The sequence below is a fragment of the Bufo bufo genome, chromosome 1 (genome assembly GCF_905171765.1).
Source record: "Bufo bufo chromosome 1, aBufBuf1.1, whole genome shotgun sequence".
NCBI lineage: Eukaryota > Metazoa > Chordata > Amphibia > Anura > Bufonidae > Bufo > Bufo bufo.
The window spans coordinates 101,397,936-101,417,878 of NC_053389.1; the positions used below are offsets into that span (position 1 = coordinate 101,397,936).

At 40.9% G+C, this 19,943-nt stretch overlaps 1 protein-coding gene across 2 annotated transcripts in view; it reads right to left on the bottom strand.

Annotated features, from left to right (window-relative positions):
• PLCH2 (phospholipase C eta 2) overlaps positions 1 to 19,943 on the bottom strand; it is a 741,045-nt gene that overhangs the window by 149,760 nt on the left and 571,342 nt on the right. For both annotated transcript variants that reach the window (XM_040427397.1, XM_040427403.1), the window contains exons 6-7: positions 18,181 to 18,351; positions 5,012 to 5,105 (exon numbers count right to left, since the gene is read on the bottom strand). In XM_040427397.1, the coding sequence (XP_040283331.1) occupies positions 5,012 to 5,105; positions 18,181 to 18,351 (265 nt within the window). The remainder of the gene's footprint in view (positions 1 to 5,011; positions 5,106 to 18,180; positions 18,352 to 19,943) is intronic.

Consider the following 19,943-nt stretch of genomic DNA (forward strand, 5'->3'; position numbering starts at 1 on the left):
GCTATTTTGTGCTGCAATATGGTATTCTTGGCCCTGCCTTCTGTCCATTTGGACTTGACTACAAAACGGGGCTCCTATGACCTTTGGCACCTGATATCAATGGGGATGGCCAAATTGGATGAACTTACAAGGTAGAAGCCTACAAAGTTTTGGCTTCTCTCCCTATCAGAATGTGACTGGCAAGCGCCACAGGCAGGTGATATCTTACAGGCTGTCTATCCTTATTGCTTTTTTTTTGTACCACTTCAAAGGGAAAGTAATAATTGTGAGCTTCCATTAAAATGCTCTTTCAACATTATTAGGATACATAATGCACTTTATTCAGCTAAGTATTATTTCAGATCTCTAATTAGCAATGTATGGGGAGGGCATTGTCCTTTAAAGCACGTTGCAGGTCTGCTGACAAGTTCCAGAAAATTGGAGCATGAATTCCCCCAACTAAGAGAAAATAAACTTGACTGTATACAAGCGAATTACATATTGATTCCTCAAACTATATGAAATATTGGGACACATATTACACAGAGGTATTACTCACTATATCAGTTGTGCCCATTATTATTACATCAAGGTTGATAAGCTTTCATTCTTAAAGATCACGTAATTCAATCACTGGATTAGTTATTCTGACAAATTAACTCCCAATTATAGGATTTCCAAGAAATTACAAAAGAAAAAAATCTTAAACTCCTAAGAACATCCAAAGATGTCCCATATTATAAATCAGACTTTGATGATAACATCCCATCATTATGGTCGTGGTCATCACCATGTATTGCATCAAGGACCTCATTTTCAGACCAGGTCATACAAACTGGTTGTAGTGAGTCACTTATGGAGGTTGCACGAATAAATGCACTACAAGGTATTTTCCTATCAATTGAAAAAACAATATTCAGATTTGTATAAGGTGCCAATTATGCTCTATGATCGTGGCCAAAGGTTTTGGGAATAACACAAAGTTTGTTTTTCACAAAGCTTGCTGCTTCAGTTTTTATGGTGGCAATTTGCATCAACTTTAGATTGTTATGAAGAGTGATCACATGAGTTGCAATTAATTTCCTTGCCAGGAAAACTAATGTAGTTGCAGAATCCCCATTTCCACAAAATGGCCTGCTAACATTTCAGTGATCTTTTTGTTAGCTCAGAAGAAAGTGTTAGTGAGTACAGGGCAGCTGAGATCACTCCGCCATGCTGGTTGAATTAGAAGAGCAGACTGGTTGCTCAAAAAGGGGGTGGTGGGTTGATGCTTGAAATCATTGACTTCTTCTGTTAACCATGGTTACCTCCAGAGAAACACTTGCAGCCATCATCGCTTTGCCTCAAATGGGCTTCATAGGCAAGGGCATTGCTGCTTGTAAGATTGCATCTAACTCAACCAATCATCAGATCAAGAAAATGAAATAGAGAGGTTCAGTTGTTGTGAAGAAGGCTTCAGGGAACCCAAGTCTAGCAAGTACCAGGACTGGCTTCTAAAGCGACTAGCTACGGGATTTGTTTTCTACAAGTGGAGAGCTTGCTCAGGAACGGCAGCAGTAAGGTGTGATCGCATCTGCATGCAAAGTGAGGCAAAGGCTTTTGGAGGATGGCCTGGTGTCAAGAAGGGCAGCAAAGAAGGCATTTCTGTCCAGCATCATCAGTGAGCTAGCTCAAAAAAAAAAGAAGCTAGTAGGGAGAATTGATACAGCAGCTAACAGTATCTGCCATGGGATGTGTCTCATGTTGAGAAACATACATTCCATTGCTGGCCGCTGTATCAATTCTCCCTACTAGCTTTTTCTAAGCTAGCCCACTGATGACGCTGGGTTATCCAACAGCAGAAACACATCTGGGCAATAAATAAAGCTGGGCCAAATCTGGTTTAATCATTGTTTTTAGTATAGGGGCTAACAAGGGCATAACAGGGCTAATAAGTGGGGTCACCCTTCTCAGGGCGGGTGCTCTGTAGAGGGAGAGAGCGGGGACTCATTCAGTAAGGTCAGTTAGCTTACTCTTCATATAATTTCGTCCAGCAGAAAGAGAGAAGCACGACACCTGTGGATCCTATGACCACAATGAGGATAATACAGTAAAGCCCTAATGGATGAATCCTGGATACCTGTGATATACTGAGCAAGAAGTTTCCCGATGCTATAATTTGAAGACTGAAGGACTGGGTGAATGCCCATATTTGAAACATTTATTCAACATTGTTTGAAATTCTTGCTTACTACTGCTCAGTAATATGTGACATCTGACAACTGGCCTATCATTGCTGTCCCTGGTCGCTCATAAATAAAATAGGGTTATTTACTTTTAAATACTGTGATTAAAATTCTTATTGGGTACGTAGCCAGTGTTTAGGCTTTCTTGATAGGTACCCTGTCTATAAACCTTCTCACTGTGATTAACATTTCATGCCACTGTGTTTGTCAAGAAAAGTTAAAAAAAAATATGAAAATTATTTTATTGTATTTTGGTATACCAAAAAGATTAAAAAACAACAAAGCAGCAAACTTTGTGAAAACCAAAATTACGGTGAGTGTTTTGACCATGACTGTAGAGCTACAGTACATGGAACTGCAGTGGAGGTATAAAATCTTACGTATAAGTGTCATCTCATTTTTTTTTTTTTAATGAATAGGGTCAGTGATAAGTGTTTTTCTATTGTTATACTTTATTAGGGAATTATGCTATATTTATTTAGAAAATAGCCTCTAAAGAGAGTCCCCTTAGCAACTGTCTGAGTATTGCTAAGGACATTCAGACTTCAGTGTCTACTGGATACTCGCAAGATGCTAAGGCAGACTTCTCAACCTGCCTCTCCTCTTCCTGCCCCAGCTGCTGTCTCCCTACCCCTGTCTTGGATATCTAATTTATTTGACATGCTTCCATACTGTATTTCATATGAGCCCTGCTCCCCTCTTCACAGTGCGCCTCTGGTTAGTGCTGGGAAGAAGATAGTAGGAGGTAGGGCTTCAGTGACTTGCACTGATAGCAAGTGCACTGTGTTCCTCTGTATTTATTGTCAGTGCTGATCATTGCAGCTTTGCTCCTCTCTGCTAAACAGAGAGGACCTGGTAAGATGGAGAGGAGTAGGGATTCAGCGATCAGTGCTTGCAGTAGAGGAATTACAGAATGGAAGCATATGCCATTATTTTTATTAGCAAGATAAAAGATACAAAGCAGTGGTAGGGAGCCAGCAGCTGGGGCAGGGAGAGGAGAGGCATGCTGAGAAGCCTGCCTCAGAATCTTATAGGTATCTGTCTCCAGCATTTAGTAGATACTGAAGACTGTCCCCTAGCAGAATTTAACTTAATTTCCTAATAAGGTATGATAGAAAAAAACTTTACACCACTCTACACATTAAAATATGAAGTGACATGTATACTTTACCATCCTACTGTTTTTAGGTTCTGATGAATTGCTTAATAGATCTTTATAGAAGTTGGAGCTCTATTACTCTGACATTAAGTTCCAAATTCCCTGTATAGACATAGCTACAGGAATGTCATGTTTTAAATCTACCACTAGGGAGAGCTTAAAAATGACAGCATATATTATTATTATTATTGAGTTTATTATATACTCAGTGGGCAGTAACGTGTTTCTAGTGGTAGCTGAAGGATAACAGTATTGAATCATTTCACTGTATGTCTAAGCAGTAGATTTAGGTCACTTGCACTGGAGTCCTGTGCCTTGCTGCCAGAGGCTGCTCTGCCAATCAATGTCTGCTGTTTGGCTTCAGTGGCCACGTGTGGATGGTGACATTATAACTGCAGGGCAGGAACAGAGACCCACAAGAGCACTGGAGCAGGTAGACTTATTTTGGTATTTTATCTTAACCCCTGCTGCTTTATGTGAGATATTTTACTCAATGTCCCGGACAACCCTTTTAAAAAAAAGAGTATTCCAGCATCATGATATTGAAGACCTATCCTAGGTATCTAGGTCATTAGTATCGGATTGTTGAGGGTCTGATTCTCAACAATTGTGCAAGAGCTGCCGTCTCTTGAATATTTACCTGCGTGCCGTCTACACTGTAGTGGCGGTGAAGTGAAATTGCAGCTTCCTCTCCCATTCACTTGTATGGGACAAACAGCTGTAATTTCACTGCACCACCTCTACACTGTAGACGGCGCGCAGGTAAATATTGAAGAGACAGCAGATCTTGCACAAGTACAGCAGCCCCTTTAAATAGCTGATTGTCAAGGGTGCCCAGAATCAGACAAACATCGGAAATTGATGAGCTATCCTGAGGATAGGTCAACAATTTTATGACACCAGAATACCCCTTCAAGGTACCAATATATAAACCGGGAAAAAAAACAGCACTTTGCATTTCAGACTTTTATTTGTTCGCATTTGGAAATCTGATGCAAACCTCTAATTACGGTAATCAGAGCAGCAGCAGCCACAACACTCACATCCATTGGAAACTTTATACGTACTGTATTTTACAATGGGTCTGATTATCATTTTTTCCATAATTGCTAATGTCACAGCACTAACAACATTAGGGTAGCAAAAAAATGGAGCAGCCAGCGGGTGATCAAGATGCAATCGCAATGTGGCTGAAGGCACACAGCCATGTAAGCTGCAGCAATGTTCTAAAAGATCACGAAAACGGAATGCTTTACGATTGTTTATTGTTAACGTCTACGTGGTTTGCGGCTAAACTTGCAAAACAACATAACAAATGACCCACAGTCACCTTAGAGTCATCTACTAGAAGCTGTAGCTACTTTGGCCATGCAGTTCTCAGCCACAATGCTTCTATACTTCGACCACCTGCACACAGCCACGTGTGTTTCTACCTTCAACCTTTCTATGAAAGACACTCCGGTATCATTCAACACATGAAGTTAGTAATTGTCAGATTTGGGATACTACTGAAGGAGAAAAGCATGCTGGGAGCATAAATTACACGCCATCTGGTGACCTACAGGTTGTCCTAGCCTATGGTAATGATGAATACAAGTACTAGGTGCTTTAACGAATAAGGCGCATTTCCATACTCTGATTTACATACCATCAATCCCCAAGACTCCATCCTTTTTGTTTTCTGGGCAAGGCTCGAATTTATCCACGATCTCCAGGCAATACTCTTTTGTGACATTCATCATCTGCAGAACAAAAAAAAGGAAAGAGATAAATCCAGAGTGGATAATCTGATTTCACAAGCCTGTACCATCAACTATTATCAGAGACGACAATCCAATTCTGTAACCTAATGCCGGAGGGCTGGTAATCGCCCAATAGGATTCGTCACATTGTCATTCAGCGTCAGGTTCAATAGCGGTCAGCAGCCATTACTGCTTATTGATAGCTGCTGATCAGAGGGTGACAAAGTGCAGAGCCAAGCTCTGTTCTCTGGAGGTCATATTGTTTTGAAGGTATTAGTCCTGTTGGGTATCAGTATGAGCAGCACTCAAGCACGATTGCCAGAAAGGATTTGTACAGAAGGATTAAGGGATTCGCTTATTGTATTGAGCTACTAAAGCAAGAAAAGCAAAACTGTTTGACCCTTTAAGCCACTTATCAAGAAAAAAAAAACTCCAAAAACTGCTGATGGATTACAAAGACATAGATATGAGGTAGAGGTAGGAGACCAAAGGGGACCACATGTTGAGTACATTAAACAGATGAGGATTGCTAGTCTGGTTAATTTAATATGTTTTCAGCTGACGGATTTTTGCAGCTTAGTTAAAGGGACTTTCCACCACCAACTTTCATTGTCATATAGGTGGTCCAACCTTAGGGCCCATGCTCACGGATGGGCAATTTGTGGTCCCTAATGCATGGAAAACATCCGCGCGGATTCCGCAGACAGATCCAGACCCATTCAAGTTAAATGGGTCTGCGATCTGTCCGTTCCGTGGGGTTCTGCGCTTCCGTTTCACACTGCACCTTTAGGATTGTGGACCCATGCAAGTGAATGGATCTTCATCCATGATATTGTGTGCACACAGCCGGAGCTGGCACATTGGGCAACGGCAGTGCGCTGCATGAGGCCTTAGAGTCTCCACCAAGCTGGATCAGAAGACACATGGAGTAAGTGAGTACCATACGCAAGACAGCAGTGGGGAAAAAAAGAGCAGGGAGGTGCCGATGTAATCAATGTCAGACTGGGGTTCCTTGGGCCCACCAGAGAAAATTACTCTTGGGAACCAGCCACCTATATCATCAATAAAGTCTAATCAGTTTTGAATGAAAGAAATAGACTCTAGTGACAATCTACTGTCTCCACAGACTGCCAATTGGATTTTTTTGGTCTTTTGGGGCTCTCTATGGCAATAGAGCATGAGCCCACAGGAGGATCCTCTGGTTCTCTGGTGGACCAGTCTGACGCTGGATAGAATCCTGTATGCAAGTGAGGGCTGAATGACCTAGTGGTGTAGTTAGAGTAGGGGATGGGATGGTGCTAGCCTGGGTACCAGGGGCCACCAACAATCCACTCTGTCTTGGTTCAAGGACAGGTACTTAGATAAGGGGCTCGTGTCGCAAAGTGATTCTTTGCCTTGGGTAAAATAAGGCCTAGTTATGCATCTGGGATGACCCAAGATACATCTCCATAACCTCAGTAATGGCTAGCTATATTTGCAACCTCCTTACCCAATTTAGGATATTTCTAAGCAACTCTGGAGCTCAAGTTGTTGCTCTGTCAAACAAAACACTGTGCATACTAGAAACCCATGAACAAGATTTTTTTAATACTATGCTATAAAATGCTTTAAAAGTCCAATTTATTCTTAAATTTTTGCTTTGGTTGGTATTGAATATGAATTCTTAATTTCATTCATTTTACATATTCAGTGTTTACATCCATCTGAAAACATTAGGTGTCTACGCTCATTAAATGAAAAAAATGAAACTATACATAATTGACAAACATGAAATGTCTTATCAACTAAGCACTGAAAACTTCCAATTTAGATAACTTGGCATCTGCAAACCTATTAGCCACAAGTCTGTATTCCCAGAACCTCATTAAAATTCACTGATGTTGTTGCTAGGGTAAATGGCGAAGCAGTGTAATGATTTCATATAAATGTGGAGGATGGTTCTACGTCTAGTACATGAATATTTGAACCAGCACGGAGGCTCTGCGTCCCTGGACCTGTTTAATGTTATCCTATTGACTTTAATGGCCTCTCTGATAGCAGGTTATACATTGTGCTGACCAATGAATAATACAAGCCCAACATCTGCACTTATGGCCTTACCATCTCTGGTTCTTCTTCTAAGGAAAACCACATAGGATCAAGAGAAATCTGTGCATAGAGCTTTAAAAATTTTAGGTTGAATTGCACAAAACATCTTGATTGAAGTTACTTTTGAATACCATCTACATGTTAAACAAATCATTTTGTAGGGACCCCCAATTTTAAATCTATCAATTCTCAGGAAATGTATTAAAAAAAATTTAAGTCCTCATCAGACCAAAGCTGGTCTGGTCATCGGTGGATTGTTACAGGTTCCAAAAACAGCTGATTGTGGGCAGAAGCTGAATGAATGAACAAGTCAACCATGGGAAGGCCTGATCTGCCAGAACTAGAGGAACTTATTGATTGTGGCTCTCCACTCTGGATTATAGAAGAGGTTCCCATGATTGGATGGAGCTCAACATGACACCCATATTACATATGGAAAGGTGTTGTCTTTGTTCCTTTTGGGAGTTACACTTCAAACTGTTATGGCCTGCCAATTGTTATTATTTTGTTTAAGGCTCAGGATATTGTAAAATAACGAAATACGTCATAGTCACTTACCCAATCTCCCACCCTTCCTTTCTGACACTATGTGGCCACCCACAACACACAGAAAATGACTGACGGCCTGTGAAGCGGCAGAACGGAAGCAGTAAGGGAATCCGTGTTTATGACTTATTATTTTACGCTGTTCAGATGTTTTTTTAAATTTGTTGAACTAAACAAAGCCTTTAAAGGGTTCTCTCACTTCAGCAAATAGCATTTAATATGTACAGGAAGTTAAATACAAGCCACTTACTAATGTATTGTTATTGTCCATATTGCCTCCTTTGCTAGCTTGATCCATTTTTCCATCACATTATGCACTGCTTGTTTCCATGGTTATGACCACCCTGCAATCCAGCAGTGGTGGCCGTGCTTGCACACTATAGGAAAAAGCACCAGCCTATGTGCGTTCCCACGGTCCTGGCCACCAGAGAGGCCAAAGCTTTTTCCTATAGTGTGCAAGCACAGCCACCCCTGATGAATTGCAGGGTGGTCTGTAACCATGGAATCGAGCAGTGTATAATTGTGACGGAAAAATGAATCCAGCCAGCAAAGGAGGCAATATGGAGAATCACAATATATTAGTAAGTGCCTTGTATTAACTTTATTAGGGAGGTTCAATTATGTGATGGATTTCATTTACTAGGCATGACCTGAGCATCTAATAGTACTGCAAGTTGAACTAGTTTAGACTAGGTGGAATGGGTATATCAAGTTAACACCAGACAACCATGGTTTTTCATGAAAATCTTTTTTAGTTGGGTTTACACCAATACATTTTTATATAAGCTAATAAGACAATCCTAATTACAGATTGATCACTAGTGAACCTCAGTATAGGACATTCCTAAATCTTGAGAATAAGGGGTAATGGTGGTTTTTAGTTGAGATCTAGGTTCACATGTATGGTATTGTCCCCTGATGGAACCTTCATTGCAGGGTGTCCCACTGCTGAAACCCCCAGCGTTCATCTGTAATTTGTGATGGAACCAGACAGCAAGTGTTCAATTCTCTAGCAGCACCATCACAGGGGAAATAAAGTATCACACAGTGTCCATTGTAAAGAAGAGTCTATGCGATACACAGATGCACCTATCCTCCAGAGTAGGACATGGCCTTTGTAGCCACAGTCTGCTCAGGAAAATCTTATTGCAGTTCTGAATTAGGAATTTCCCTATATACTTACCTCCTTTACTTCCCCCTGCTTCTTCCATGTTGCGCCAGTCCTTCCCACTGCTGTTTGTTTTGTTGGCTGCAGTGGTGACATTCTGTGCACACAGGTCACCTCTGCAGCCAATGACTGCCCTCATGAGTGATGTACTGCTGAGGCCAGTGATTGGCTGCATGATGACCTGTGTGCACAGAACATCGCCGCTGCAGCCAGGAAGATGACATCAGTGGCAGGGAGGAGCAGAGCGCAGCATTGGAAGAAGCAGGGGAGAAGAGGGACAGACTATCTCCTCTTACAGGAGCTGTCTGAATGTTTGTTGAACTTGGACATCCCCTTTTATTCTGACGGACATCATAGTAGAAAACTCCCATTTACGTTTATAAGCTTTATGAAGGCCTCTACGAGTTGGCTGCACCTTTTATCTACATGTAAAACTTTTTTGAAAACATCATGAATATCCAAAAGCAATACAAGACTGATGTTAAATTACATCCGGGAGAAAAAAAACATCTTGTAAAAGATTCCCTTCCCAATATCATTATGCTAAGACTGACATGCTTCAATTGATCCGATTAAAGAACACTCCCTCTAGCCATCTCCAAAATATCACACCCAATCATGTAGCGTCGTCTTTCTCGATTTCTTTCCTCATCTTTGAAAAAAATTCCCCGATGATGGATGGTTGACAACTTTCCAGTCAATTTTAGGAAATTATCAGCATTAGAACAAACAATGCTTGTACTACATTGCCGAATGTCAACCTCTCCTGTCAAACCCTCCTCACAGAAGCTTGTTTTTCTGCAGAAAGAAACTATTAGGAATGTCAATTTGGTTTGATTTTGTCCTTTCACAAGTTTAATTACTTAGCATTACCAAACTTCTTGGTATACTGGTTGTCTCAAAGACATCCTCTGCCTATGCTCCGCATTATGATATTATATATATATATATATATATATATATATATATATATATATATATATATATATATATACAGTGGCGGAAATAATTATTTGACCCCTCACTGATTTTGTAAGTTTGTCCAATGACAAAGAAATGAAAAGTCTCAGAACAGTATCATTTCAATGGTAGGTTTATTGTAACAGTGGCAGATAGCACATCAAAAGGAAAATCGAAAAAATAACTTTAAATAAAAGATAGCAACTGATTTGCATTTCATTGAGTGAAATAAGTATTTGAACCCTCTAACAAAAAAAGACTTAATACTTGGTGGAAAAACCCTTGTTTGCAAGCACAGAGGTCAAACGTTTCTTGTAATTGATGACCAAGTTTGCGCACATTTTAGGAGGAATGTTGGTCCCCTCCTCTTTGCAGATCATCTCTAAATCCCTAAGGTTTCGAGGCTGTCTCTGTGCAACTCTGAGCTTGAGCTCCCTCCATAGGTTTTCGATTGGATTAAGGTCCGGAGACTGACTAGGCCACTCCATGACCTTAATGTGCTTCTTCTTGAGCCACTCCTTTGTTGCCTTTGCTGTATGTTTTGGGTCATTGTCGTGCTGGAACACCCATCCACGACCCATTTTCAGTTTCCTGACAGAGGGAAGGAGGTTGTCGCTCAGGATTTCACGATACATGGCTCCGTCCATTTTCCCGTTTATGCGAATAAGTTGTCCTGTGCCCTTAGCAGAAAAACACCCCCAAAGCAAAATGTTTCCACCCCCATGCTTGACGGTGGGGACGGTGTTTTGGGGGTCATAGGCAGCATTTTTCTTCCTCCAAACACAGCGAGTTGAGTTAATGCCAAAGAGCTCTATTTTGGTCTCATCAGACCACAGCACCTTCTCCCAGTCACTCTCTGAATCATTCAGGTGTTCATTGGCAAACTTCAGACGGGCCTGCACATGTGCCTTCCTGAGCAGGGGGACCTTGCGAGCCCTGCAGGATTTTAATCCATTGCGGTGTAATGTGTTTCCAATGGTTTTCTTGGTGACTGTGGTCCCTGCTAATTTGAGGTCATTAACTAACTCCTCCCGTGTAGTTCTAGGATGCTTTTTCACCTTTCTCAGAACCATTGACACCCCACGAGGTGAGATCTTGCGTGGAGCCCCAGAGCGAGGTCGATTGATGGTCATTTTGTGCTCCTTCCATTTTCGAACAATCGCACCAACAGTTGTCACCTTCTCTCCCAGCTTCTTGCTAATGGTTTTGTAGCCCATTCCAGCCTTGTGCAGGTCTACAATTTTGTCTCTGACATCCTTGGACAGCTCTTTGGTCTTTCCCATGTTGGAGAGTTTGGAGTCTGCTTGATTGATTGATTCTGTGGACAGGTGTCTTTTATACAGGTGACTAGTTAAGACAGGTGTCCTTAATGAGGGTAACTAATTGAGTAGAAGTGTCTAACCACTCTGTGGGAGCCAGAACTCTTAATGGTTGGTAGGGGTTCAAATACTTATTTCACTCAATGAAATGCAAATCAGTTGCTATCTTTTATTTAAAGTTATTTTTTCGATTTTCCTTTTGATGTGCTATCTGCCACTGTTACAATAAACCTACCATTGAAATGATACTGTTCTGAGACTTTTCATTTCTTTGTCATTGGACAAACTTACAAAATCAGTGAGGGGTCAAATAATTATTTCCGCCACTGTATATATATATATATATGCCAGTATGGTAAGGTGCCAACAAAAAATGGGCATCATGTAATTCTACATTTCCCTAGTAATGCCAGCTGTTTTTGAAAAGGGTATGAGAAACTCGCTGTGCATCGATCAAATGATCAAAGTATCAGTAAAAAAGGATTTTTTTTTAATTTTTTTATTGCGAATAAAGGCGTTTCCCCGGATTTTAATATTGATTCCTCCTTTTAGATGGCGGCTGCTGCAGCAGCAATCAGCTGTGGGTTTTTATACCTTAGGCAAATTTCTAGCTTTGCTTGGGAAGTTTCCAGTAATGCATTTCCATGTGCAGTACATGGGGTATCTGCATTTGGTGGTAATGTAACTTCATATTACGCCATGTTATGCCCTTTATGTAATGTAATGCATTCCGCGAATGTCTTTGCAGGATGTAGAAATGGCCAGAGTTAATAATCCTGGCCCAGCTTTCTAAGGAAAAAAAATAATAAAGATTTTATTAGAGTACTTGATTAAAAATGGGGTAAGTATATATATAAAAAAAAAGGGTTAAAAAATCAGGCTACCAAGCGATACACACTGTAGAGAGGGAAAGTAAATGACCATCTACATGTGAGGAAGCCTGGAAAAAGATGCCAGTGTATGATGGCACATGCAGGACTACAAAAACAGGGGCTAGAAAAAGGCTCATTAGCGGCAGAGGGCAAGAGGGCAAGGATTAGTAGCTTGTATAATATCCTGCTCCTATGCTATGTTATAAACTAGATAGGAGGAGCGACTAGTCTTGTGAGAAGCTAAACGAGACTGCCTGTGTATACAGCGTGTACACTCAGCTGATGAATCATACATGTGAGGCACAGCAGTCTCACCGCATATACATTCACGGTCAGGGCTGCACTAATACAGACAGGTGCCTACAGCAGTAAACCACTCCTTCATATACATGAGGTAGCGGGTCAACGGAACCATAAGTCTGTAGGTGGAATAAAGCCCCCAAAGGGACAGTATCCACTGAATATAAAAAAATAGCCCTGCTTCGTGAGCCAATGCCAAGGCAAATACAGAGGCTCACTGAAACTTGCCCTGCCTAGTGAGCTATGTCTACAGTTTACATAAGCTCAAAGCGTTACTACGGGGCCCAGGTGCACCACGTGTTATCAGGAGCGATTTAACTAGAGTAATGCCTTTAAACAACATAACAGCCGCACTGTTGCGTGCTGGCTACCGGCACTGTGATGGCCGTGAATGGCTGTGTATTCATAATCAACACTGAACGTGTACCAACATAGTTTGTCTTCATTGTGTTTCCAGCATTTAAAGGAATTCAGGATGTGGGCTAACCCAATGCACTAGCTTGAGAGTTCTAGGGGATTCTAGTGAGTTGGAGGTAGAGGGCAGACTATGTGCTCCTCTCCTTAAGGTCTCCAGGTCTAATCCCTGGAGCCACTTGTATCTCTGCCAGCTCCTTAGAAGAAAGTGAGAAAGACAAGATAAACTCTGCATGACCAAGCAAGTAGTCACTCAGCAAGATAACATTCATAAAGCTTTCCAGATCCTGCTGCCATGGAGGCGAAACATGTTTAGACACCCTACACACTTCAGGAATGACTTGTCACCATGTAAATTGCAGACATGTTGCTATTATTTAGTCACCAGGCTGAGTTTCTAGAGGTAGAGACTTTAGCAAGAGAGTGTGTAAAGAGGGCCATAGTTTCCAGCATTGCCTAACCCATGCATTCTCATCTGGAAAAGAACTTCCACTGTGTACAGATTATTATTATTGGATGTACTACAAATACCATTCTGCACACTGGAAAGAAGAAGAAGGTTTGTTTGTTAAACCTGGCCTGGTTGCTGGCTCCTATAACACCACACGCTGACCATTAGCATAATTGTATGACCTGCCTTGCACCCACATTGACATTAACATCAAAGGCACCCCCGAACCACCATCAAGCAGGAAGCCCACAGCCTGGGAGATCCCCCTAGGAAACACATGGTGCCCCTACTTTACTGCACTGATCCCAAGAGCGATTGGCCTGAGGGGACTGGCACTACATCGTGACACATCATCCTCAGAGCTACTACCCACTCTCATCCTCTGCTCTGGCTCCTCAGGGGCCCGCTTCATATACAGTAGCCACCACAAAGGAAAAGTAGTATTACATGGTGGGGTCTTTTTTTAGCATATAGTGCACTATTTTGGGAATGGAGAGGATTTCCGTGCTTGAGCTCCGAAGTCCTCTCATTGTATTCTGCGGGTGATTTGCGACAGTGGGGTGAATTAGGGTGAGTATCAGCATCTTAATTAGTGATCTTGAGTCAGTGCCAGCAGCACAAGTCATGTAGTACTGCTCGTAATAGTGCTTGGGCAAAGTGACAGACTCTCTTTAAGCAACTTAATAGGCTGTTTTAATTGAAGAGGAAATTATAGTATTACCACACAATGCATTGTAATGGGTTATAAAATACATTTTTGTCATCTTTTATTGACTGAATGACTATGCATCGAAAAAAATTTACATTTTAATTATTTTTGTTAATTCCTAATCAAGCAAGTTTAATGATAAAAATTGACAAGAAACAAAAGATGGTTTGCATGTACTTGATACTTTGATTTTTATTTTTTTTTACTACCATCACAAAAATAAACTGAGCCAAGATAAAATTTTATGTGTACTTAATAACCTTACAAAGGCAGCGTCCCTACAGAGAGATTTCAAATAAAGTCGTCTGAAAAGCTTTTTGTACCACAGCTGTGATTAAAAAGAAGCATTTGCCAACTATAGCAGACACACGTGTAATGCTAAGTGGTGCTGAAGTCAAGTTAACTACTCGACAAGTAGTTCCACTATAGTAATCACTTTTGAAGAAATAATTGGATTTCCTTGTCGTCTCCACCACGGCGTGACAGATTCTGGATTGCCACCATAGGAGGGATGGAAAATGTTATGAACCCCAACACCTTTGTTCCATTATTAGCCTTGGTAAATAACATAGAAACCTCATCACAGCATTAATGGCAATAAAAAATATGGAGGAAGTCAAGTTATTGGATAAGTTCATCCAAGGTAGACCGATATGAAGGGTGGTGCTCACTTCTAGCTGATGTAATTGCCAGTGGAAAGCCAGGCTGCCACCCATACCTCTTCCAAAATTTTCATTAGGGGTTTGATAATGTTGCCCAGTGGAAAATAATTGGTGATATTTGGATGAACCCTCCCTGTGTGTGTTGTGAATCATTTTCATCTACCTAGAAATTTAGTAAGCCATGACCATCAGATTTTCCAGTTGGAATTCAATTTTTGGGGTTTCTCCTGAAACCCAGAGAGATGTTTTTTCCCAGTAGAGGAACTTTTCTATCTTGACCAATATGGACATGTATTAGTGAGTAGAAAACAAAGCAGGGACAAATACTACACACTTTAGTACTCCCTTATTTTCTTGACCAGATTTGTGATGATGCTATGGCCTCCTGCACACAACAGTTTTTTTCTTTGTGTCTTTATCCGATCCACATTTTATGCGGACTGGATGCGGACCCATTCATTTCAATGGGGCTGCAAAATATGCTGATAGCACACCGTGTACTGTCCACATTTGTATGTTGTTCTATAGCCTCACAAAAAAGATAGAACATGTCCTTTTCTTGTCCATTTTGCAGACAAGAATAGTCATTGTCACAATAGGTCCTCAAAAAAAAACGAAAATATGGATTCAACACGAAAGTCATCTGTATTTTTTGTGGATCTGCATTTTGCGGGCTACAGAATCCATTTGATCATGCAAATGCACCCTAAGGCCACATTCACTGTATTTTTGGTCCACATCTGTTCCACATTTTTTGTGGCTTTTATGCGGACCCATTCATTTCAATGGGGCTGCAAAAAATGCAGACAGAACTCAGGGTGCTGTCTGCATCCATATGTCTGCTCCGCGGTCCTGCAAAAAAGATAGAACATGTCCTACGCTTGTCCATTTTGAGGACAAGAATAGGCTTTGTTAGGCCCCATTTACACAACCATATTTTTGGTCCGCACTCCATCCATATTTTTGCCGATTGTATGTGGACCCATTCATTTAAAAAAAAAAAACAGATGCAACACGGATGTCACACAGATGTCATCCGTATTTTTTGCGGATCCATGTTTTGCAGACTGTAAAATAAATATGGTCATGTGAATGCACCCTAAGTAGGAGGAAGGTGTCTGTGATCCACCTCTGCTTTAGGGGCTGTTCCTGAACCAATGGCTTGGGGGCCAGATATACAGATGTGTCCCGTTCCTTGTGGCACATGATATCCAGACATGAAAGTTTTTTTTTTTCCTAAAAGGCTAGTCATCACATCTTTGGATACCTCGAGCTATGAGGAAAGGTAAGGAAGGCCACATCTGTACATGGATCACGTTTGTTGACAGCTGCAGATGATGTCTAATGGCACCAGTGATGTCATGATTAAAATAAAACCTGATGCAGGGGTCAGATCCATATCACATGAACACAATACTATGATGGGATACGTAACAGTTGACTAAATGCATACTGGATATTTTCACTTATAAAGGGGTTATATGACATGACCTAAATCTAGAGTAGTGTTCACCATTTCTTTTTTTTAACTACATCAATCCAAAAAACACTGCTGTCCAGTGTAATTTTCAGTCTTTGTGTTTTTTACTCACCCCTCTGCAATTCTGGACTGTTCAATCCCCATGGTTGGACTTCCTTCTGGGATTCGCATCCCCACCTATCCTTTGGTTGAACTTGATTGACTTTTGTCTTTTTTCAACAGTATTAACTATGTAACTCATCACATGAGAACGTCAAGCATCTGCATTTACCAGGAGTGCAGTGCTGTTAGCTCTTAATAACCCCTTACTCTCCTGTACATGGAAATAGTACCTTACACACAGCCCCATCAATTGCACTAATACATTGCACTATAGCATGTAATGTAATTTCCTTCTCCACTCTATGGAGATATATAGCTGCTGTATATATTTCTAGGAATTTAGAAGAAGGGATGAATGAAAGGTCTCTGGACCGCTTCACCTGTTCCGAGATCCCTACACTGGCTCCGATAGCCATGAAGCTATTCATCATGTCTGTTCACCACTGAATGCAGTAGAAGGTGGACCAAAATTTCATGGGATAACCCCTTTAGGATTTAGGGTCAACACTATCATATGTCTTATTGAAAAGTAGCTTGCAATATACAAAAGACTGGGAATGTCTGATTTAGAGCATCAGTAATAACATTCAGGTTTATTTCTAGGAGATGCCATCAGAGGAAAAAAATCAGCTGAAGTGTCTCTTGAGGCAGGCAGCACATCGTTGACTGAAGAAGTCTATTTTAATCTCTCAAGATGGGAACTATTGATAAGGAAATTAGCCCTTGCTATGACCAGAACAGAAGTGAACTCTACACAAAAAAAAAAGTTTTTGTAAAAAGTTTCTATTAAATGAAAAAAAGTTGTTCATGGAGCCCGTGTTTTCTCAGCGGAGTACCACACATTGTCATCTACGATGAAACAAAACTTTTATCATTTTGTTTCCTATTTCTGTTCCTATGCTTGAAATCCTACAGTGAAACGTCGACTTCAATCAAATGAAACTGTGGAAAATGTTGGCTGGAGCGCTTTTTACAGAGAAAGGAAAAATGCAATTACAGCTCTCCACAAAAATGTAACCGCCTCGGTGATGGAACACGCTGGCCATGTAATAGATTTCATTTTTTATGTATTTATCAGAAATATTCTCTGCTGACGGGTGAAAATTTATATTTTATTGGCTTATTTTGGTGACTTATTCAGGATGTTACAATGATTATTTTGTGACATATACTATTAGAAACCAGGTACTCAAATTAATTGATCCCTCAGCGGGATGTAGGTAGGTAGTTGTGCGTGTGTGTGTTTATATATATATATATATATATACACACACATATATATATACACAGTACATATATATATACATACATATACACACAGTAAATACACACTTTTTTTCCTTTTTTTTTTTTTCTTTTTTTACACAACATGCCCTTGTGTACAGTTCTGCTTCCAAACCTTTGTCTTACGAGCAGTTGTGGTACTACAAATGATGGGGGTTGTAATTTTGCAACAGCTGGAGAGCCAGAGATTGGGGTCACTTGTCTATAAAAACAAATCAACTGTAAGAAATTAATGCTTAATTTCTTTCAAGCAGATAAACCCATTTACCTCTGACCAGACCTGGTATTGGCTTTTATGGGATAATTATAATATTAATAATTTATTTTTGACTGACGAGAGGGTATTTCATTTTTATTGCTTTAATGGAACATAAAAAAAATAATTATATTTAAATCTCTAACATCGGTAGTACCATTCTGTGATCATACTCTTCCATACTCTGTCCTCAACTCAAACCTCAAACTTCATGAGAATTAATATTAGTAAAAAAAGAGTAGGAGACAGAAAGGTGAAGGACTACAGGATCTGACTACACAGGGTCTTGTTGTCTGTTACCATAGCAACACAGACAAGTCTGACAGCTTGAGCAATCCAGAAAGAGAGGGCATCCCCTGGTTATCCAGTTTAATCATTTGGGGTGGGAGAAAACTAAAGCCTTGTGATATTGCAGTCATGTTCTTTTATGAATATTACTGACAAAGAAATATGAAATGACTTACCTTCTGTTCCGCTTCTAGGAATCTCTTCAGGTCATCTGGATCTAAGTGGTCCTTGTGATTGCTGTACGTGAGCATCAGTAGGTAGAGATCCCTCCTTGTCGACATCATCTTGTAGAATGCACAGAACTCATCAAAGCCAAGTGTTCCTTGGTTATCATCAGTATCCGCTTCCTAGGAAATTTAAGATAAATGAAGATTGTAAACAGACCAGAAAACATCTGTTCTGCTGCTACAGACACAGCCCAAAACTGGACAGAATTAGCCAAGATGCAACCAGTAACTACACTGGTGAACATAAAGTGGCTTACAATTGAGTCTTACAACAATCCATTATTAAGAGCAGCTATACTGATGCTGCCATCATTAAAGGGAATGTGTCATCAAAAATTACCAATTGTTTAAATCACATTTTTATGTTAAACATTATTTTTAGAATTTTTAGGGAGTTTTTAAATTTTTCTATGTCATATAAAAAAAAAAAGTTTAGAATTCAGAAATTTTTACATTGACTACTAGGCCTAAAATATATTTTTCGCCCTGGCAGGCCCCCCCCCTGATATGAGCAAAGGAATATTTCATGCTCCGATGCTCTCCCTTGCGCTGCGCTGAATCACTGTTTACATTTTTGCACTGCTAGGCGGAGGTGTTGTATTGCCAGTAACGTCACCGGCACTGATGTGCGGGCTTTACTGCTGCCGTAGACGTTTTACAGTGATGTCATCGGGCCTACTGCTAGGCGGAAACCTCCACCCATGGAGAGCCTGTTACATCACCAGATCTCCCCAAAAAGTATTTGTCCTGCGTGATTCAGTGCAGGGCAAAGGAGAGCATCGGAGCATTTCTGCTCTGATGCTCACGTCAGAGGGGCTGAGTGGGGGAAGAAGGGGATATGTCCGAGTCTTTTGAGATCAGCTTCCTGTCTTTTGAGATCTGCTACATGGGCAATAGACACAATGGACAGGAGTTGACTCTATTGACTTCTGTAACACCCCAGAGTGGTGTTACCACTACTGCTCCTTGCTACTGTCTTTATGGGCTAACACCAATGCCATCTATGTATTTTGTCCAGGTCCTCCACCATGTGCATTCCTATTATTGTTATGCAACTGCTTATTTCATGTAATATGCCTGGTTCACCAGCAGGTGGCAGCAAACACGGCAGAGCTGTACTTAGATAGAATGGAACTTTCCATTCCTTTCTAACTCCCCCCCTCTGGAGAGAAGTGGGCTTGTCCTACTTACTTCAGGAAGGGTGTGGACCAGTTAGAGTTAGGTCTAGTGTACCCCCAGCTAGGGGAAGGCAGAGCACCTTAAGCTCTGCTGGCCATGGAGGCCAAAGCCTAATGCTCAGGACTACAGAGAAGAAGTGCAGCCTACAGAAGAAGATGAGTTATACAGCCAGCCTGTCAGTGCAGCAGAGTGAGAGAAAAATATAGCAGAGTTGAGTTTGCCTGCCAGTTTAATGCTAAAGCCTGCTGGGAGAAAGACAAAGCCTGAAACTGTTTGGAGAAACGTTTACCCAAGTAAAGCTGGCATTTAACTTCATCTCATGGTCTGGACTCAAGTTATTTCTTCAAATCCCTCAATCATTCCCCCTATGTATTGCTTCGAAGCCAAAGCCTGGGGTCCAACGGTATCCAAGTAGGATCTTAATAGCGTTAGAAAACGCTTCAGTTTTGTCCCCATTCATTGTCAATGGGGACAAAACTGAACTGAACTAAACAGAATGCACCAAAACGCATTTAGTTCTATTTGGTTGCATC